The sequence below is a fragment of the Neoarius graeffei genome, chromosome 12 (genome assembly GCF_027579695.1).
Source record: "Neoarius graeffei isolate fNeoGra1 chromosome 12, fNeoGra1.pri, whole genome shotgun sequence".
Taxonomy (NCBI): domain Eukaryota; kingdom Metazoa; phylum Chordata; class Actinopteri; order Siluriformes; family Ariidae; genus Neoarius; species Neoarius graeffei.
In genome coordinates this window covers 40,364,423-40,387,669 of record NC_083580.1, presented here as the reverse complement: position 1 = coordinate 40,387,669, position 23,247 = coordinate 40,364,423, and the positions used below count along the sequence as shown (strand labels likewise).

Sequence of the window (23,247 nt, the reverse complement as noted above, 5' to 3'; positions counted from 1 at the left end):
AAAATTTTAAATTTCAGATGACTTTGCAGTCAGCACCTCTAAGTGACGATGGTTTTTCCAAAGTACTCCTGAGCCCATGTGGCTATATTTGTCACATTAGCATGATGGTTTCTCAGGCAGTGCTGCCTGAGGGCTCAAAGGTCACACACATTAAACAGTGGTTTCCAACCTTGCCCTTCACACACTAAGATGTCTCCAAATTCCCTGAATCTTTTCACAATATTATGTACTGTAGATTTTGAAAGACCTACAGTGGTGCTTGAAAGTTTGTGAACCCTTTAGAATTTTCTATATTTCTGCATAAATATGACCTAAAACATCATCAGATTTTCACACAAGTCCTAAAAGTAGATAAAGAGAACCCAGTTAAACAAATGCATACATGTCAACCTATAAGGAATGTCTGTATTTTATACGGATTTGATTCAATAAACGTAGTATACGGGCATACAAATAAAGTTATACGGATTCTCTAAAAAAACTTCAATATTTATTTAGAGCTATAATCAATTCCCACGATGATAAAAGAGCGCATAACATTTACAAACGTACTGTACACTACAGAAAGCACTGACAGCCAGTAAAGAGTCTTATGAAATCGCGCGTTATCTTGTGGTAGCGAGACTTCGTTCCACTTCTGATCATGCGTACACCCCATTGCGAGAATCCCGCCAACCGGGAAGTAACATTTCCACCTGAGCGACTTTTACTAGCGACTGAAAAGATTCTGAATGGGCACTCCGGCAAGATCAACACAGACACTTGCTGTGACATGCAGCCTCGTGAGGTATTGGTGCAGACTGCTAAAAAAAAGCTGTCATGGAGTACAATTCAGAACATTAGAGTGACACTTTGTGTTTTTGTCGAACATTGGAGCTTTGTATTCATTCTGAAGGTTTATTGTTATTAATATTGAATAAAAAGTAACTTGGATATATCATTGTGGCAGCGGGGGCGTGGTCAAGCGCCGGTCTGTGACAGGAGGGCGGAGTCAGGGAAGGTAAGTGGCAGAATCACTACACCTGAAAGCAATTAACCTGTGTTTGTGTGTCTTCCCAGTGACCACGCCCTATAGAGATCTTGCAGTCACGTGACCGGAAAGTACACAGCCGCCATCTTGTCGGTAAAAAACACCGCTGAATACTGCTGCACTCGTGTACAGAATGGATCAATTTCAACCGACTGACTACACGGCTCATTTTTCTAATGAACAGATAACTAGATGTATGTCTAAAATAAACGATCTACAGATTAGTGACCCTTATGGCTTACCGGACGGAGTTTTCACGACCGGATTTTGAACTGCCAGCGGAATACCCAGACGTGTATAATTACCTCATTAACTTTCCCTCGCTGTTCAGTGGTGAAGCACTGCGTGCTTATAAATCTCTGGACAGTCATCTTTACAGAAATTCAGGATTTGTCAGTGACTCAGATGTGGCATCTTGTAAACAAGAATCCTCATTGGATGGGTAAGTCACTTAAGTATTGAGTATAGCACTGACCAGCCGATTATAGAATAGAATAAGATAATTCCAGCTGTAATTCCAAATCGTCCGTGTTGTTTACCATGGATCTGGCGTTGGAGAGATAGAGGCTTAGCAGTGGAGGTTTGAGTGGCTATTTTCTGAGCTTAGTCAACAGGCCGGCTCTGCAGCCTCGCTTTTGCTTCCACTCCCGGCGCCGCCTCCTTCGCTTTGCTTCTGAGAACAATCCACGGAGACCCCGCTGGTCTCGCTATCTCGTCCGGAATGTTGTGCATGCAATGGAAATCGCTACAAACCGTCATTTTCTGCTGGAAACCCATGTCCAGTAAGTCCATACAGTTGTAGTGGATATTGAAGTCCGGTACAGACAAACAACACGCAAAAATACACACAAAAAACATAAAAAACGTGCACAGGTAGGGAGAGCTTGGAGCCGCAGCCGTTGTAGTAGAATTGTATATAGTAGGGTTTTCCAGAAGAAAAGGTAGAAGTAAAAGCAGAAGTAGAAGTAGAAGGCAGAAATATGGCGTTTGACCGACAAGATGGCGTCTGTCACAATCTGGATCAGCTATGACGTCACATGCAAGTGCTCCATATAAGGAGGGAGAACGAGAGCAGAAAGGATCCCTGAACAAGACGTCAGTCATGTGTGTGTGTCTGTTCGAGTTCAGAATTGGGAAACTGAAAAGTGTAGCAATAAACGCTATTTTGAACCTGATCTCTGTCCTCTGTGCTCCACCCACCAATACTGAACCGCTACAATCATTGTTATCATTCAAATTTTAGGTAAATTATTTTAATTTGCATCTTATACGGATTTTATAAGGGAAATACGGATTTTGGAGGTTGGTTATACAGGTTTGATTGAACAAAGGTTGACATGTATGCAAATGAGACAAAAATATTATACTTGGTCATTTATTTATTGAGGAAAATTATCTAATATTACATATCTGTGAGTGGCAAAAGTATGTGAACCTTTGCTTTCAGTATCTGGTGTGACCCCCTTGTGCAGCAGTAACTGCAGCTAAACATTTCCGGTAACTGTTGATCAGTCCTGCACACCGGCCTGGAGGAATTTTAGCCTATTCCTCCGTACAGAACAGCTTAAAATCTGGGATGTTGGTGGGTTTCTTCACATGAACTGCTTGCTTCAGGTCCTTCCACAACAGTTCGATTGGATTAAGGTCAGGACTTTGACTTGGCCGATCAGCTCCATGGAGTCCTCCCCGTTCGCTGACCTGGTCCACACCCTCGCCAAGGCCCAGCAAAGCCAGCACCAGGCGCTAGTCACCCTCCGCAAGGAACAAGAACGGCGCTTCAAGGCCCTGGTGCTGGCCCAGCAAGAAGATCGGGGTGCTGGCCCAGCAAGAAGATCGGGAGGCTGGCCCAGCAAGAAGATCGGGAGGCGTTCCGGCACCTCCTCGCGTCGGCGGGGGCCATCAGCGCTCCCACCGCGGGCCCGTCCCCCCCTCACCGTAACCAAGATGGGCCCGCAGGACGACCCCGAGGCTTTTATCACGCTCTTCGAGCAAGTCGCAGAGGCCTCGGGGTGGCCGATGGAGCGGCGCGCCTCCTTCCCCTGCTAATGGGAGAGGTGCAGCTGGCCGTGCTACAGCTCCCCGCCGACCGCCGGCTGGCCTACGCGGACCTCCGCCGGGCCGTCCTCCAGCGCATGGGGCGCACCCCGGAACAGCAGCACCAGTGCTTCCACGCCTTGCGCTTGGAGGAAGTCGGCCGGCCGTTCGGGTTTGGCCAGCAACTCCGGGACGCCTGCTGGCGGTGGCTGAGGGCCAACAACCGCGACGCCGAGGAGATCGTCGATCAGGTGGTGCTGGAGCAGTTCGTCGCGCACTTGCCAGCAGGAACCGCAGAGTGGGTCCAGTGCCACCGCCCGGCGTCGCTGGATCAGGCCATCGAGCTGGCGGAGGACCATTTGGCAGGTGTTCCGGCGGCAGGACAGCAGACCGCCTCTTCTCTTCTCTCTCTCCTCCTGTGTCCCGTCCCCGCCCCATTCCCCCACCGCGGGGGCCCGCCCCATTCCCCCACCGCGGGGGCCGGCCCGCCGCACCCACGGTGCCCTCCCGTTTCTCCCTTCTGTGTCTGTCTCTCCCCCCCCTCAGGTGAGTGAGCCCCAGAACACCGGTGCAGAGAGGAAGCCCGGGCCGGTTTGCTGGCGCTGCGGGGAACCGGGCCACCTCCAACAACAGTGCACGGCAATGGAGGTGGGCGCGGTGGTTTGGATCCCCGATGCGCCAGAAGCCGCCCTCGATCGGGCCGGAGTGTATCGCATACCGGTGAGTATCAAAGGGGATACATATCAGGCGTTGGTGGATTCCAGTTGTAATCAGACCTCAATTCACCAAAGCCTGGTGCAAAACAAGGCATTGGGGGGAGCACAGGGGGTGAAGGTGTTGTGTGTGCACGGGGATGTTCACAGCTACCCTTTGGTGTCGGTGGTTCCGGAGAAGGCGGAGCTGGGGCCGGAGGTTCAAATTAGCGTCGGGTATCCCTCCAGGCATTAGCGTCGGGTATCCCTCCGGTCCCCTGTGGAGACCACCTCTCCCCGACCCAACTCGCGGAGATCGCCCAGTTGCAGACCGAGTTTTCGGATGTGTTCTCGCCCCTGCCCGGTCGCACTAACCTCATAGGAGCACCACATAGAGACACCCCCGGGGGTGGTAGCGCGTAGCCGCCCTTACAGGCTACCCGAACACAAAAAAAAGGTGGTTCGGGAAGAACTCGAGGCCATGCTCAAAATGGGCATCGTCGAGGAGTCCCACATTGACTGGAGCAGCCCAGTGGTCTTGGTACCCGAGGCCGACGGGTCGGTCCGGTTCTGTGTGGACTATAGAAAAGTCAACGCGGTGTCTAAATTTGATGCGTACCCAATGCCTCGGATTGACGAGTTGCTCGATCGACTAGGCACGGCTCGCTTTTATTCGACACTGGATCTGACAAAGGGATACTGGCAGATCCCCTTGACTCCTCTATCCCGAGAAAAAAACGGCCTTTTCCACACCGTTCGGATTACACCAATTCGTCAGACTTCCTTTTGGGCTGTTTGGGGCGCCCGCTACATTTCAGCGGCTGATGGACAGGGTCCTCCGCCCCCACGCCATGTATGCAGCCGCTTACCTAGATGACATCATCATGTATAGTAATGACTGGCCGAGGATGTTCGAGGTGCCTCGGCCAGTCATTACTATAGATGATGATGTCATCTAGGTAAGCACCATAGAGAAAGAGTGTCTGGCCATCAAGTGGGTGGTCCTCGCCCTCCGGTACTACCTGCTGGGGCGCCCTTTCACCCTCTGTTCGGCCCACACGCCCCTCCAGTGGCTCCACCGCATGAAGGATGCCAACGCGTGGATCACCCGTTGGTATCTGGCACTCCAACCCTTTAATTTCAAGGTGGTCCACAGGCCGGGGGCGCAGATGGTCGTGGTGGACTTCCTCTCCCGTCAAGGGGGGGGGGGGGGGGGGGGGGGAGTCGGCTGCAGGCCGGACAGCCGCCCGGCCTGAGTCGGGCGGTGGGGGTATGTGGCAGCGGGGGTGTGGTCAAGCGCCGGTCTGTGACAGGAGGGCGGAGTCAGGGAAGGTAAGTGGCAGAATCACTACATCTGAGAGCAATTAACCTGTGTTTGTGTGTCTTCCCAGTGACCGCGCCCTATATAAGGAGGGAGAACGAGAACAGAAAGGATCCCTGAACAAGACGTCAGTCATGTGTGTGTGTGTCTGTTCGAGTTCAGAATTGGGAAACTGAAAAGTGTAGCAATAAACGCTATTTTGAACCTGATCTCTGTCCTGCCGTCCCCTGTGCTCCACCCACCAATACTGAACCGCTACAATCATTGTTATCATTCAAATTTTAGGTAAATTATTTTAATTTGCATCTTATACGGATTTTATAAGGGAAATACGGATTTTGGAGGTTGGTTATACAGGTTTGATTGAACAAAGGTTGACATGTATGCAAATGAGACAAAAATATTATACTTGGTCATTTATTTATTGAGGAAAATTATCTAATATTACATATCTGTGAGTGGCAAAAGTATGTGAACCTTTGCTTTCAGTATCTGGTGTGACCCCCTTGTGCAGCAGTAACTGCAGCTAAACATTTCTGGTAACTGTTGATCAGTCCTGCACACCGGCCTGGAGGAATTTTAGCCTATTCCTCCGTACAGAACAGCTTAAAATCTGGGATGTTGGTGGGTTTCTTCACATGAACTGCTTGCTTCAGGTCCTTCCACAACAGTTCGATTGGATTAAGGTCAGGACTTTGACTTGGCCATTCCAAAACATTAACTTATATTCTTCTTTAACCATTCTTTGGTAGAACAACTTGTGTGCTTAGGGTCGTTGTCTTGCTGCATGACCAACCTTCTCTTGAGATTCAGTTCATGGACAGATGTCCTGACATTTTCCTTTAGAATTCGCTGGTATAATTCAGAATTCATTGTTCCATCAATGATGGCAAGCCGTCCTGGCCCAGATGCAGCAAAACAGGCCCAAACCATGATACTACCATGTTTCACAGATGGGATAAGGTTCTTATGCTGGAATGCAGTGTTTTCCTTTCTCCAAACATAATGCTTCTCATTTAAACCATAAAGTTCTATTTTGATCTCATCCGTCCACAAAACATTTTTCCAATAGCCTTCTGGGTTGTCCACGTGATCTTTAGCAAACTGCAGACAAGCAGCAATGTTCTTTTTGGAGAGCAGTGGCTTTCTCCTTGCAACACTGCCATGCACACCATTGTTGTTCAGTGTTCTCCTGATGGTGGACTCATGAACATTAACCAATGTGAGAGAGGCCTTCAGCTGCTTAGATGTTACCCTGGGGTCCTTTGTGACCTCGCCAACTATTACACACCTTGCTCTTGGCGTGATCTTTGTTGGTCGACCACTCCTGGGGAGGGTAACAATGGTCTTGAATTTCCTCCATTTGTACACAATCTGTCTGACTGTGGATTGGTGGAGTTCAAACTCTTTAGAGATAGTTTTGTAACCTTTTCCAGCCTGATGAGCATCAACAACGCTTTTTCTGAGATCCTCAGAAATCTCCTTTGTTCGTGTCATGATACACTTCCACAAACGTGTTGTGAAGATCAGACTTTGATAGATCCCTGTTCTTTAAATAAAACAGGGTGCCCACTCACACCTGATTGTCATCCCATTGATTGAAAACACCTAACTCTAATTTTACCTTCAAATTAACTGCTAATTCTAGAGGTTCACATACTTTTGCCACTCACAGATATGTAATATTGGATCATTTTCCTCAATAAATAAATTACCAAGTATAATATTTTTGTCTCATTTGTTTAACTGGGTTCTCTTTATCTACTTTTAGGACATGTGTGAAAATCTGATGTTGCTTCGGTCATATTTATGCAAAAATATAGAAAATTCTAAAGGGTTCACAAACTTTCAAGCACCACTGTAAATTCTCTGCAATCTTGTGTTGAGAAATGTTCTTTTTGAATTGACTAACAATTCTCTCACAAATTTTGGCACAAAGGGGTGAGCCACAACCCATCCTTGCTTGCAAAGCCTGAGCCTTTGGTGCATGCTCCTTTTACACCCAAATATGATACCCTCACCTGTTACCAATTAAACTGCTTATTGTGGAATCTTCCAAAATGGAGTTACTTGAATATCCTATAAACTTTTCAGTCTTATTTTGCCTTTGTCCCAACTTTTTTGAGTGTACTGCAGGAATCAAGTTCTAACTTTGTTCATATTTACAAAATGCAATTTAGCTGATCAGTAAAACTATTGCAACTCTTTTCTTTGTACATTTATCAGGATACTGGTACAGCATCTAAACATCAATCAATTGATATCAGTAATACAAGCCCTAATTATAATAATGCACATAAGTGCACCCACCTGATTAGCTCTCATAAGTAGCTTTAAGTGCTTAAAAGTCCAACAGCACGTGAAGTTTTATTGCACATGGGCAACCAATATGGCTTCCAGGATGTGACATCAAGTCGTTGATATCCAGGTACCAGAAATTAAATGTAGCTGATGTAAATATTGGCTGTTAAGTATTGGATGTTAGCCTGAATTTACTCAGATTTAAAAGAGTTATCTTCAAGTCAGTATGGACAGCAGAGAAACCGGATATTTGTATAAACCTGGAAAAAAGGACTATCCGCATCTGGTAAATGATTTCAGCAGCAAATCATCATATGATTCTAATGATGAAACTGGTGGTGCTTTGCAAGTTCAAAGTCAGAAAGGCAGGTCAAAAGGTTTGGCAGCGATCTGGTGCCAATTTAAAAAGTGTGCCAAACAGAAAACTGACATTGAATGTGTTTGTTGTAAAGATCAAACTTTTATGCAATACAATACAGGCAAAGTCACTGAACTGTTTCACTGATAAATCTGGTTTGGAAACATATCTTGCACACAAGCCTGCACTGGAAATGGCCTATAATACAGACCATGACAGCCTGTACCATGATAGCATGGTAGCCTGATGTGAGAGGGAGAGCACCAGATGGAGAACTCGCAAATCGGTAAGCAGCTAATTATATATAGAAACTCAGTGTGTGTCCATACTAGCTATAAAGCCTATTTATTTATTGCGTGTGTGAATACAGGTATAGACATGCAATGTTCTACAATAGTTTATATGGTCTACATACAGACGAGTAACAGTACAAAGCCAAGTGTGAATTGATAGAGTGGAACGCTCCACACTGAAGAGAACATGGTAATGCATCGACCTGATTTTTGATGGCTTTTGTGACTAGTGAACCCGATTGTAAGTGCAAGGCAACATATCTCAATCACTTGACCACCGGACAATGAAATTTGTATCTTTATTTACATAAAGTAGATAGGTTTTTATCCAGCGCTTATTTTTAATTTGCTTTAACAAATAACGTGGGATTATTGACTAACAAATGTTACACTCAGGCGGCGCGGTGGTGTAGTGGTTAGCACTGTCGCCTCACAGCAAGAAGGTTCTGAGTTCAAGCCCAGCAGCCGACGGGAGCCTTTCTGTGTGGAGTTTGCAGGTTCTCCCCGTGTCTGTGTGGGTTTCCCCCCACAGTCCAAAGACATGCAGGTTAGGCTAATTGGTGACTCTAAATTGACCATGGGTGTGAATGTGAATGGTTGTTTGTCTCTATGTGTCAGCCCTGCGATGACCTGGCGACTTGTCCAGGGTGTACCCCGCCTCTTGCCCATAGTCAGCTGGGATAGGCTCCAGCTTGCCCGCGACCCTGCACAGGATAATCAGTTACAGATAATGGATGGATGTTACACTCATCAGGAGCTCCACTTTTTGGCAATACCTATATACACACACACACACACACACACATATATACGCGCACACAAATATATTAGCTTTGAATGTCTATACTATTCTAGATAATTGGCTTGCATGGCCTAAATCCCTTTTCCGTAGACGGCGTTGGAATATTTTTGGCAGAGCATTGAGTTTGACATGACCTGTGTAGCCCAAGAGCTCAACATGTGGATTCCTTTCAAAGCAACTGGGCTTAAAATGGTCCTCACAAACAACAGAATTTCTCCCCAAGGAGAGTGTTTCTAAAGTGTGACCTATTCTCAAGTTGTGTAGCCACTTTATAGTAAGTCATTTACGTTGCTCGGCTGTTGGCAATGGAACACAAAAAAATGCCTTCCCTTTTTATCACGTTTATTATTTTTGCAACCATAGGCTTCGCACTCCACCATTTTTCAACAATGTTTTGTATATCCAGCTACATTGCAGTGTGAGTAGCAGACAGCCCATCAATATACAGGAAACCTATTAACGATTCGTCATGCTGACCTTTGACGCCACCCTCAAAATGGCAATATGGCTGCACCCTTAAGTGGAACTTAAGTGAGCAGGAATACAAAATAATTTTAAAGCATTGCTTTATGTGACACAGAGCAGTCAAAATGTGTTTGTGCAAAATGTGTAATATTTCTAGCCTCTGTTTATTTTTCACTGCGTATACCCTTTAAATAAAGGTTCATGTGAATTAACAAATCACAGATTTCTGTTTTTATTGCATTTTGGAAAATAGCCCAACTTTTCTGGAAATGGGGTTTGTAGCATAGACCATCAACTAGTCAAATGGAATAACCACAGAATCATCCTGATAATATCTCTGGCTAAAATCGCTTTTCTGCTCAATTTTCCCTGTTTAAATAACAGTTTTCTCCAAATCACAATTTTCTGTTGTATTGTTCCCCACACAGGGTATAGCTTAATGGAGCTGCGCTTTACCTGCTCTACATGCATAGTCTACTTGAGATTCTGCCACTGAAAATACACAACTCATTTTTATGCCTCTGCCACTAGGTGGGGGATATTTCAGGCATAAAATGTAGTAACAAAAAGGATTAGATGGTTGCACTAAAACTTTTTTAAAATACTCTATTTTCTTTCAGTTACTGGCACATCTAGCTGCATTTGCTGCACGCACATTTTAACATCAAATCAGATTTACCACGCTTAATTCAAAATATTTTTACTATTCATGCCTATCACAACCTGACAACCTACAGGAAATATCTTCTTTCACAGGCAGTATTATGTGATGAGAAACTCAATCAAGATATGGATAGTCCTGGGTCTGGAGCCATGCTGAGCTGCTCCGTTCAGTAAAAAAGTGCTATTCCTCACCTCATGAATTTCTCCATGATCTCCTCCACCCACATCTGCATCCGGATAAAGCTGATGCCATAACGCCACCACAGGCGGAACAGGTCCAGCAAGTACCAGTCAGTCTCTTCCAGTATGAACTCCTTACCATTAAACACGGCCATCTTGCCTGCCACACTCCTTCGATACTTCAGCCCTAGTACAGTAAAACAGTGTAATATGGATCAATGTCATGGACTAGATCAATGACATTATCCTCAACTTTAATTTCCTCATCAAGAGCAATCAGCAGAAAATCACTAATGTGTACCAAACATGTCTCACTGAGGGCCAAAAATTGACCATGTCCTTTCCAGCAAAAACCTATGGTATATTGCCACAAATTATGTCTTATATATACCTGTAAAATTTTTCTCACTAATATCTTCAATAGCAAAAAAAGTTACATACATTCAAGTTACGGCACTATCAGGGGCCTACGGACACTACATTTTGCCATATTACTTTGTACATGTGATACATGTTTTTCATGTTCTGGTGAACTAATAATATTCAGGTCTACAATTTTTAAAAGCAATACTATCCCAATACTTTGTTTTAACTCTAGCAAGATCAGAATCCTTGGCATGTGGTGTTTTGAACTGTAATTAAATCTTCCAAATATCATGAAAAAAGTTCCTTGTGTATTTATTTCTGTGTCACATACAGAGAAAATGAGTGATTTTTCCTGATTACTTCAATAAGTTGCCTGTAGCTTTTTATGTAATTGACTCTTGCATGTATAACATGGGGCCTACGGACACTGCAGGTGGGCTACGGACACTACAAGTGAGTTAATTGTCCTGCATTTTGTAATTCAGCAAGACATTCCAAGTACCATATAGACATATTGTGCTGTTACTAAAGAACCTTCATAGTTATTGTACTGAGCTCATTGTATGTCTCCCAGCATTGTGTGTGTGTGTGTGTGTGGTGGGGGGGGGGGGGGGGGGGGGACACTATGGAGATTGTCATTTTGAAATCATACTTCAGTAGTATTAGGAAGTTATATTGTGAACATGTTTGGTTTTTTCCCCATCTGGACACTTTGTAAATGAGAAATTAATTATAAACTAGATATTAAATGCAAATTTGACATCATAAGCTTGACAAATTTTACAGAAAATATCTCAAAAGTAAATCTGTCACACTGCAGACATTTCATGTGTGGTCCAACAAAATGTATATTTTGCAACAAAATGGTGTACTTCAGCTTGAAAGATGAAGAAATATTAGCACAAACAGTGCATCCAATAAGTTGAAATCATATTATATTACAATACAGAAAATGTACAACTTTCCTCATTGAAAAAAATGAGACAAAAAACAATCCATGAAATTGTAGAAATTTTGACTCACATTCATTGCTGTCAAATTTTTATTATTGCAGATATCAATGTGCGGTTTTTGACATCCAACAGTCCTTGCGGTACTTTATCTGAAAACACTCAAACATGACAGTTATTCTGTTTCTATAATTCTGAAATGTGTGCATAACATTGTCAAACATGAAACGGCTCACATTAGTGATTTTCTGCTGAATGGATGTTTCTGAGGCCATCCAGAAACACTTGTGTAATCTCAAATACACAGGATACTTTGAAAGGAAACATCTCTGGTCATAATTCCTATGAGGGCAAGTTAGAACAGTAACTTGGTAGTTAGAAGAATCTTTATTTAAACAGTAATATGACATTTTCAACAGGGCGGCATGGTGGTGTAGTGGTTCGTACTGTCGCCTCACAGCAAGATGATTCTGGGTTCGAGCCCAGTGGCCGACGAGGGCCTTTCTGTGTGGAGTTTGCATGTTCTCCCCGTGTCTATGTGGGTTTTCTCCGGGTGCTCTGGTTTCCCCCACAGTCCAAAGACATGCAGGTTAGGCTAATTGGTGGCTCTAAATTGACCATAGGTGTGAGTGTGAATTGTTTGTGTCTATGTTTCAGCCCTGCAATGACCAGGGTGTACCCCGCCTCTTGCCCATAGTCAGCTGGGAATGGCTCCAGCTTGCCTGCAACCCTGTACAGGATAAGCGGCTACAGATAATGGATGGATGGACATTTTCAACAGAAGATCTTGCATGAATATTTGTATGTGAGAGTACAAGATGTTTTGAGAGCAATAAGGTAAAATTAAATTGGTAAAGACCCCATGTGAAGGGGTTTTGTGTGCCTATTTCAATAAATTTTTATATTCCAAAAGATAAAAATATGCTGTATTAGCCACAACACACACACACACACACACTAATATATATATATATTTATTTTAGGGGTGCATCAGTTGCCCTCACTTTCATAAAATCTGATGCATTATTGTTTGGGTGTTCCTTTTCACCAATAAAGACATACTGTAAAATTTTTGACCATATTCAAAAGTCTAATGGTGGCACCCTGAGGTTCATTTTTTGCCAAAAAAAGCTTATTTTATGTTTTCGCGTAAGGTTTGAATCACAATGTTGGACTCCATTTATTGATTTCTTGTGACCCAGAGATCATGTTAAGAACCTTTGCAAGGCATTGAGAAGCATTAATGTGATTCATAATACATTTGTATTGTTTAAAAGTAGTTGAACAATGATTCAATGAACAGCTAAAACTCAAACTGTGCTTGATAATATATTTAGAATATGTACTAAAAATGTGCATCTAAGATATTTGGTATACTCTATAAGGTGCCATAATGTTTCATGAAAAGTGATCGAAATTTTGTCATAAAAGTCATAAAATAGCAGCTTTTTCCATAACTTTGAGCTCCTGGTGCCCCCATTAAACTTTTGAATTTTGTCAAAATATTTCACCCAGTGTGTTTTCTTACCAAAAGGAACATAAAAACAAAAATGCATCATGATCGGAGGAACTTTTCATTTTTAGGGGGCAACTGATGCACCCTAATATATATCTGTAACCACTTATCCTGTGCAGGGTCACAGGCAAGCTGGAGCCTATCCCAGCTGACTATGGGCGAGGTACACCCTGGACAGTCGCCAGATCATCACAGGGCTGACACATAGAGACAAGCAACCATTCACACCTACGGTCAATTTAGAGCCACCAATTAACCTAACCTGCATGTATTTGGACTGTGGGGTCATTCCATGTCAATTCACACAAATGCCCAAAACCTCCCCAGTGACACCTCTTCAATTTGCCTTATTTTTATTTTCTTAGTGCCTTATGATGTCAAATGAAAGAATCCAAAATTTTAGCTTCCTAGCTCGAAAGTTTTTTGAGTTATGGCCCTTCAAAGTTTGGGTGCCATGCCCACTTTTGGGGTCCGGGAATTGCGCACTTAGGTGGTGTTTACATTAGACCGTATCTGTCTCGTTTTCGTCGCGGATGCACTGTCCGTGCACATTAAAACGCCGGGAAACGACTCCACAGGCGGAACAACTTGAATCCGCCAGGGCCCACGTATTCAACCCAGTTCGTATCTGAACCGTTGCTGTGTAAACATTGAGGAACGAGGAAACACAGTGCTGAGCTCTAGCTGACGTCGTCATTGGACAACGTCAGTGTGACATCCACCTTCCTGATTCGCTGGCGTTGGTCATGCTACATTGGTCATGTGACGCGACTGCTGAAAAACTGCGCGGACTTCACTTCCTGCTATTGTTTCCGCCTTGTATCACCTTTTTGTTTTGCATTAAAGAGTATATAAGTATGAATATAATGCTTTGCTTTGTCATTCTTAATGTTGTTCATGGTAAGTTGCAAATACTGCCCATTGTGTAGTTATGATTGTCTTTAGGCTTGCCATCCTTCCACTTGCAAGTGGTGAGTGACTTGCGCATGCCCGATATGCACTGGGATCACACACACAGCGGCTCAGTCCCGAATCACTGCTCATGCGTTTCACTCACGCGCTCTGTGAGCTGCGCAGGGCTGGGGAGTGCGCACCCTCCAGAGGGCACTCGCTGTTCAGGGCGGAGTGATTTGGAGCGCAGCCACTGAGGAGGACGCGCTGACCCGCACTGAGGCTTATTTACACATTTCAACTTACGTGCCATCTAAGTCATGTGATTAGCGTATCCGTGTATTGGCGTTGCTGTGTGCACGCGAATCGTGTATTGGCGTTGCTGTGTGCACGCGAATCGTTTTAAAAACGTTAATCTGCTGATCCGCTGATTCGAAATAATGTAAACAGGGCCTTAATTTGCAAGCATTTTTGGAGGCCCATATTTTTTGTTCTAAGGGGGATATAGACCTGTAAATTGCTATATCTATGTATTCTGGCCCTGTCTATCAGATTCTGCTCCTAAAAATAGCACAAGTTTACTAACTTTAGAGATATTAACCCCTTAAAAGTGGATTTTTTAATGACAATTTTTTTGACATTTTGGGGGTCCATATCTTGGAAAGTTTTTATGTTGATGGGGTTTCAACTGATTTATCATCATATTTGGGAACTCTACTGTGTACTTAGAGAGTTTCAGGGCACTCAGAGCTTTGGTGGGGGTACAGGAGGGCCCCAAATATGGCTTCGGGACAAAATTACCATTTGGTACGCCCTACTTCAGGCCATTAGTTGGCCATGTGGGCACATGATGACTAAAATGAACCTTTAACCCTATCAACAGACACCTTTTATCAAACTTTTAAGCCAATAAAAACTTTGATTATCCAACTCCTTCAATATAAACTAAGCATTTGTATATGGTACTATTTTTGCATATTTTCTGAAAAATCCTAAGTTCGGAAAGTAGGTCGACTGTTGTTTTGACTGCCTATTCATGTTTAAGGTAGTAAAAGCACACCCATATAGTGATTTTAATCTATGGGAAGATTATTTATACCCAATACCCCATTAGTTATATTGACAATTACAAGGGATAAACCCTTTGACCACTATACACTTAATAGTTAAACGCATCTTTCAAACAGGAAAGGGAAAGATGCAAACAAGGGGATGATCCCAAGAAAAACATCCTGGTTGCTTTACTACTGACGTTCTGACATCCGATCTGGAAGTTAAACCTAGACTCATCAGGGTTTGTTTTTTTTTTCAAGAAAAGGGGAAGGGGCCCCTAGCCACTCATGTGGGGAAAATTTAGGGCCCCTTCCCCTTTTCTTGAAAAAAAAAAACCCTGATGAGTCTAGGTTTAACTTCCAGATCAGATGTCAGAACAAATGTAGTAAAGCAACCAGGATGTTTTTCTTGGGATCATCCCCTTGTTTGCATCTTTCCCTTTCCTGTTTGAAAGATGCGTTTAACTATTAAGTGTATAGTGATCAGAGTTTGGTTGGATACAGGGAAAGGTGTCAAATGTAAAAAAACCAGCATCGTGAAACAGCCAGGAAAGGGTTTATCCCTTGTAATTGTCAATATAACTAATGGGGTATTGGGTATAAATAATCTTCCCATAGATTAAAATCACTATATGGGTGTGCTTTTACTACCTTAAACATGAATAGGCAGTCAAAACAACAGTTGACCTACTTTCTGGACTTAGGATTTTTCAGAAAATATGCAAAAATAGTACCATATACAAATGCTTAGTTTATATTGAAGGAGTTGGATAATCAAAGTTTTTATTGGCTTAAAAGTTTGATAAAAGATGTCTGTTGATAGGGTTAAAGGTTCATTCCAGTCATCATGTGCCCACATGGCCAACTAATGGCCTGAAGTAGGGCGTACCAAATGGTAGATTTGTCCCGAAGCCATATTTGGGGCCCTCCTGTACCCCCACCAAAGCTCTGAGTGCCCTGAAACTCTCTAAGTACACAGTAGAGTTCCCAAATATGATGATAAATCAGTTGAAACCCCATCAACATAAAAACTTTCCAAGATATGGACCCCTGAAATGTCAAAAAAAAATTTGTGTCATTAAAAAAATCCATTTTTAAGGGGTTAATGTCTCTAAAGTTAGTAAACTTGTGCTATTTTTAGGTGCAGAATCAGATAGACAGGGCCAGAATACATAGATATAGCAATTTACAGGTCTATATTCCCCTTAGAACAAAAGATATGGGCCTCCAAAAATGCTTGCAAATTAAGTGTACAATTCCCAGACCCCAAAAGTGGGCGTGGCACCCAAACTTTGAAGGGCCAAAATTCAAAAACCATTCGAGCTAGGAAGCTAAAATTTTGGATTCTTTCATTTGACATCATAAGGCACTAATAAAATAAATATCAGGCAAATTGAAGAGGTGTCACTGGGGAAGGTGTGTGAATTGACATGGAATGACCCTGTGGAGAAACCAGAGCACCTGGAGGAAACCCACACAGACACGGGGAGAACATGCAAACTCCATACAGAAAGGCCCCCCCCATCAGTCACTGGGCTCGAACCTAGAACCTTCTTGCTGTGAGGCGACAGTGCTAACCACACAACCGTGCCACCCATATTTTTTTTTTAAATAAAATCGGTATATATAAAAAAGTATTACAGAGGCAAGTATTTTACTGGGAAATATGCCACTCGTATTTTTCTTATGAACTCCATCCAGGACATCAAGAACCACAACTGTGACATATTTTCCAATATCCTCACTTGTGAGGATATCGCTGAATTGTTGTGATAAATTTGGGTAATTTTTGTTTGTGACTGTGTCTATTTAATAAAAAGCATATCACATGATGGCTTTAAGATATGAAGTTTATCTTCTCAAGTTGAAAAACTCGCATTTTTCATACAAAATACATCGTGGATTTGAATGACATTTTTTCTGATATTTCACTCTGATGACATCACTCCCAATGTTTTCCCACTGACAAGACGCGTGCTGTCAAAATGGCGAACCGATTCAAAATTAAAATTCTTTTGATTAGCTTGTGTATTTTTTGTGGATTTGTCTATATTCTATAAAGGACACTACACAGTGGCATGAAGATATGAAGTTTATCTTCTGGTGTTTCATTCACCACTCAAAGATAAACTTCATATGTTCATGCCACTGTGTAACACACACACACACACGCGCATCCCAAAAAATTAGAATACCGTGAAAAAAGTTAAATTTTTCCATCAGTTATTTAAGAAAGTGAAAATTTAATATATTCTAGGCTCATTACATGTAAACTAAAATGTTTCAACCATTTTTCTATTTTTATTTTGATAATTATGGCCTACAGTGCAAAAAAACCCACTTTTTTAATCTCAAAATATGAGAATATTTCATATTGAGTTAGAGTAAATTACTATTCAAACATTATAAATACCGTTTATCTCTTGGTCTCGTTCATTACACACAACCACAATCATAGGGAAGACTGCTGACTTGACAGTTGTCCAGAAGACGATCATCGATACCCACCACAAGGAAAGTACAACCCCGATTCCAAAAAAGGTAGGACAAAGTACAAATTAGGGATGGCGAAAACTAAAAAAAAAAAATTTGACCGACCACCGAGCCTCATTAGCCGGTTAAAGTCGGTTAACCGGCGCGCCTTTTGGCGGATGCCGCCTTTTTCACGGCTGAATCGTGCAGATCCGATTTTTTTTTTTTAAAGGGGGGGGCGTTGGAGTGTCTGAATAATTTCATCAGAGTAAATTCTGTATTAAAATTACTAAATGAGCAAATGCCGTTACAGTCCATGAAACAGGAAGTATGAGAAGAAAACAGTAAATCAGAAAGCTCTGCACGATTCAGCCGTGAAAAAGTCAGCATCTGCGCCTTTAGTTTGTGTGGAGAGATATGATCTGCAATAACATGCATTGTTGGCTACAGACCGAAACATACTTTCAGAATGCACTGGCCAAGGCAGGACTAAACTCGATGTGCCTTCTAATAATAATTTAAAAAAAAAAAAACAGAATAGTAATTTGCAAGCTAAAAAGCCTGTGTCTACACTTTTCTTTCGCCGAGTGGCAGCTGTGTTCAACTGGGGCGGGACATGACTGAATGGGTGTTTCTGATTTGTCAGCTGTCGTCCTTACACCGCATGGCATACCCCAAGCGTTTACAACACAGAATTCCAGGTTCTCCGTTCCAAAATCAGCAGCTTCAAAACGATTGATTTTTTTTTTTTAACCGACAACCAAAAAAAAAAATTAACCGGTTGACGTTGATTCGGTCAACCACCGGTCAAACGGTCATCGGTTAACATCCCTAGTACAAATTGTAAATAAAAACGGAATGCAATGATGTGGAAGTTTCAAAATTCCATACGTTATTCAGAATAGAACATAGATGACATATCAAATGTTTAAACTGAGAAAATGTATCATTTAAAGAGAAAAATTAGGTGATTTTAAATTTCATAACAACAACACATCTCAAAAAAGTTGGGACAAGGCCATGTTTACCACTGTGAGACATCCCCTTTTCTCTTTACAACAGTCTGTAAACGTCTGGGGACTGAGGAGACAAGTTGCTCAAGTTTAGGGATAGGAATGTTAACCCATTCTTGTCTAATGTAGGATTCTAGTTGCTCAACTGTCTTAGTTTTTTTTTGTCGGATCTTCCGTTTTATGATGCGCCAAATGTTTTCTATGGGTGAAAGATCTGGACTGCAGGCTGGCCAGTTCAGTACCCGGACCCTTCTTCTACACAGCCATGATGCTGTAATTGATGCAGTATGTGGTTTAGCATTGTCATGTTGGAAAATGCAAGGTCTTCCCTGAAAGAGACGTCGCCTGGATGAGAGCATATGTTGCTCTAGAACCTGGATATACCTTTCAGCAGTGATGGTGTCTTTCCAGATGTGTAAGCTGCCCATGCCACAAGCACTAATGCAACCCCATACCATCAGAGATGCAGGCTTCTGAACTGAGCGCTGATAACAACTTGGGTCGTCCTTCTCCTCTTTAGTCCGAATGACATGGCGTCCCTGATTTCCATAAAGAACTTCAAATTTTGATTCGTCTGACCACAGAACAGTTTTCCACTTTGCCACAGTCCATTTTAAATGAGCCTTGGCCCAGAGAAGACGTCTGTGCTTCTGGATCATGTTTAGATACGGCTTCTTCTTTGAACTATAGAGTTTTAGCTGGCAACGGCGGATGGCACGGTGAATTGTGTTCACAGATAATCTCATCTCATTATCTCTAGCCGCTTTATCCTGTTCCACAGGGTCGCAGGCAAGCTGGAGCCTATCCCAGCTGACTACGGGCGAAAGGCAGGGTACACCCTGGACAAGTCGCCAGGTCATCACAGGGCTGAGACAGACACAGACAACCATTCACACTCACATTTGTTCACAGATAATGTTGTCTGGAAATATTCCTGAGCCCATTTTGTGATTTCCAATACAGAAGCATGCCTGTATGTGATGCAGTGCCATCTAAGGGCCCGAAGATCACGGGCACCCAGTATGGTTTTCTGGCCTTGACCCCTACGCACAGAGATTCTTCCAGATTCTCTGAATCTTTTGATGATATTATGCACTGTAGATGACGATATGTTCAAATCTTTGCAATTTTACACTGTCGAACTCCTTTCTGATATTACTCCACTATTTGTCAGCGCAGAATTAGGGGGATTGGTGATCCTCTTCCCATCTTTACTTCTGAGAGCCGCTGCCACTCCAAGATGCTCTTTTTATACCCAGTCATGTTAATGACCTATTGCCAATTGACCTAATGAGTTGCAATTTGGTCCTCCAGCTGTTCCTTTTTTTGTACCTTTAACTTTTCCAGCCTCTTATTGCCCCGTCCCAACTTTTTGAGATATGTTGCTGTCATGAAATTTGAAATGAGCCAATATTTGGCATGAAATTTCAAAATGTCTCACTTTTGACATTTGATATGTTGTCTATGTTCTATTGTGAATACAATATCAGTTTTTGAGATTTGTAAATTATTGCATTCCGTTTTTATTTACAATTTGTACTTTGTCCCAACTTTTTTGGAATCGGGTTGTAAGCCAAAGGAGGTCATTGCTAAAAAGGCTGGCTGCAAAATGTGCACAAGTAACAGGAATGGCTGCAGTCTTGAGAGGATTGTCAAGAAAAGCTGATTCAAGAACTTTGGAGAGCTTCACAAGGAGTGGACTGAGGCTGGTGTCAGTGCATCAAGAGCCACCATGCAAAGATGGCTTCAGGAAAGGGGCTACAACTGTCGCATTCCTCATATCAAGCCAGTCCTGAACCCAAGATAATGTCAGAAGCATCTTACCTGGGCTAAAGAGAGAAAGAACTGGACTGTTGCTCAGTGGTCCAAAATCCTCTTTTCAGATGAAAGTAAATGTTGCATTTTATTTGGAAATCAAGGTCCTCGAGTCTGGAGGAAAAGTGGAGAGGCACAGAATCCAAGGTGTTTGAAGTCCAGCATTAAGTTTTCACAGTCTGTGATGATTTGGGCTGTGATGTCATCTGCTGGTGTTGGTCCACTGTGTTTTATCAAGTCCAAAGTCAATGTAGCCATCTATCAGGAGATTTTGCAGCACTTCATGCTTCCATCTGCTGACAAGCTTTATGGAGATGCAGATTTCCTTTTCCAGCAGGACTTAGCACCTGCCCACAGTGCCAAAACTACTACCAAATGGTTTGCTGACTGTGCTATTTCTGCGGGGTGGCATGGTGGTGTAGTGCTTAGCACTGTCGCCTCACAGTAAGAAGGTCCTGGGTTTGAGCCTAGTGGTCGACAAGGGCCTTTCTGTGTGGAGTTTGCATGTTCTCCCCGTATCTGCGTGGGTTTTCTCCGGGTGCTCCGGTTTCCCCCACAGTCCAAAGACATGCAGATTACGCTAATTGGTGGCTCTAAATTGACCATAGGTGTGAATGTGAGTGTGAATGGTTGTTTGTCTCTATGTGCCAGGGTGTACCCTGCCTCTCAGCCAGAGTCGGCTGGGATAGGCTCCAGCTTGCCTGTGACCCTGTACAGGATAAGCGGCTACAGATAATGGATGGATGGATATTACTTTGCTTGATCGGCCAGCCAACTCACTTGACCTGAACCCCAAAGAGAATCTATGGGGTATTGTCAAGAGGAAGATGAGAAACACCCGACCCAAAAATACAGAAGAGCTAAAGGCCACTATCAAAGCAACCTGGGCTTCAGCAACACCTCAGCAGTGCCACAGGCTGATCGCCTCCATGCCACACCACACTTATGCACTAATTTGTGGTAAAGAAGCCCCAACCAAGTACTGAGTGTATAAATGAACATACTTTTCAGAAGTTGGACATTTCTGTATTGTAAATCCTTTTTTGATTGATCTTAGGAAATATTATCATAATTTGAGATACTAGATTTCTGATTTTCATGAGCTATAAGCCATAATCATTAAAATTAAAACAAAAAATGCTTTAAATATTTCACTTTATATGTAATGAATGTAGAATACATCAAGTTTACCTTTTTGGATGAATTTACGAAAAAATAGCTTTTTCACAATAATCAAATTTTTTGAGATGCACCTGTGTGTAATTTTTTATAGATTAAACAATTATTCCACAAAATCGAGTTGTACATGAGCTGATAGTCAATGAGGCGAGCCATGCACAATGAAATTGAGTGGAATAACTGTTTTATTATATCCACATTCACTGGATTTTAAGAAACAGAGCATTTTTATTTTTTGCAAATTCAATGTATAAAAAAATTTATCCAAAAAGTCCAACAAAATAATTTCCGCTTAGGCTGACTTTTTAAAAGCCTATCAGTTGCTGCATGAATTGACTATAGTGTTTTGTTTGTTTGTTTTTTTGTAGAAAGTGCTGTCTTGCCGAGGTATAGAATAGCTTTAGACATTTATTTAATTCTTCCTTGGACAGTGATGTAATTTTCAAACTTCTTTGAGCTTTTGAACCAGTCTCAAAACATTCAACAAATTGTAATGTTTAAAGATGAAGAATGTAAACAAACTGGCGAAATGACAGTAGCAATTTGTGAAAAATGCTATAATAATAATTCCTGAAAATTAAAAAAATACATTCTTACCATCAAATATGTTGCATTTTTTGGGGTTTTGTTTTCAAGTAGAGTTTTTATTTAATTCTTGGTTGGTTCAACAAAACACTCCACCATTTTGTTTTTCTCTACTCATAGTATATGAGCTGATAGCCTAGTAGTAGTGGAGCCAATCAGAGTGTGTGATTGCTCATATCCAGTGAATGCGGATAGAATATTGTATATTACTATAAAATCAGAAGAGATGACAGATCAGTGGTAAATTCTAATTGGTAAACAGAGTGACAGTTAGGTACAGACCTAGCTGCTTCATAAAGTCCTGCATGTGTAAGTTGAGGGAATGGATGATGGAGCCGCCAGTTTCGTAGACTTGGTTGTTAACAGTGACAGTTGCCAAGCGACCACCGACCTCCCGCTTCTCGAACACGTCAATGCGCACTTCCGGCCCGAAATGCTGCCGTAGGAAATGCGCTGTCGCGGTTCCACCGATTCCACCACCAATAACAGCTTAAACCACAAATAAACATTTATAGAGATTTCACAAACATTTTGAGTTGTTAATACCTTGTTAAGATTCATTTGAGATTTGAACATTCTGTTTGCGCACTACCTTGGGTATGAAATATAAAACTAGTTTCCACAACATATGGCATGCACTACATCCTATGCCTTGTAGGAAACCATTTAATACTTAGCTATTTTAGCTAGCTAGCATTTGCAATACGCACCATGGTGCATTCATTCTAGCCTACCGATTTTAGAAGGCGGTGCGCTGTCCAGTTGTACAAAACCTGATTCCCCCATGGTTGGGCCAGCGCATATTACACAGAGCAACCCTATTGAAGCGTACAGCAGCATGGCGCTAGACAGTCAGGGAGTTTAACAAGCAGAGGTGCTGTCCGTTACTGAAGCGCAGCCATGCAGGAGGAATTCATGTGAATCCACGGGCACATCGGACCGTAGTGCATATGTTGCAATGTCAGAGTAGAAATATCGTTTCCAAAACGTTTCACATCATCAGAAGCGAAGCAGCTTAGCAATTCACGCCAATGCGTCAAAGTCACGTGTTTCCGCTGACCGTAGCGTCATGACGTCATGCTTCCTAAAAGTTTTGCCAATTTTTGTCTATAGCACTTCACCAGTCCTCTCTGTAGAATATGGCATACCCATACCAATCGTCCATACTAGAGAATACAAGTTATATATCTGTAAAACCGAAGTCCGTATTCAGATTATAGGCTTGCTGCTGCTCTTATACAATACAAAACATATACTAAACAAAGGTAT

General features: G+C 42.5%; 1 protein-coding gene across 3 annotated transcripts in view; it reads right to left on the bottom strand.

Annotated features, from left to right (window-relative positions):
- The window catches only part of LOC132895358 (prenylcysteine oxidase-like), a 68,460-nt gene extending 45,435 nt beyond the window's left edge, over window positions 1-23,025 (bottom strand). For 2 of the 3 annotated variants that reach the window (XM_060935894.1, XM_060935892.1), the window contains exons 1-3: window positions 22,713-23,025; window positions 22,261-22,467; window positions 10,152-10,326 (exon numbers count right to left, since the gene is read on the bottom strand). In XM_060935894.1, the coding sequence (XP_060791877.1) occupies window positions 10,152-10,326; window positions 22,261-22,467; window positions 22,713-22,818 (488 nt within the window). In that variant the 5' untranslated portion in view covers window positions 22,819-23,025. Of the gene's footprint in view, window positions 1-10,151; window positions 10,327-22,260; window positions 22,468-22,688 lie in introns of all 3 variants that reach the window. The other variant, XM_060935893.1, reaches the window with a different exon arrangement.
- Between the last annotated feature and the right edge of the window lie 222 nt (window positions 23,026-23,247).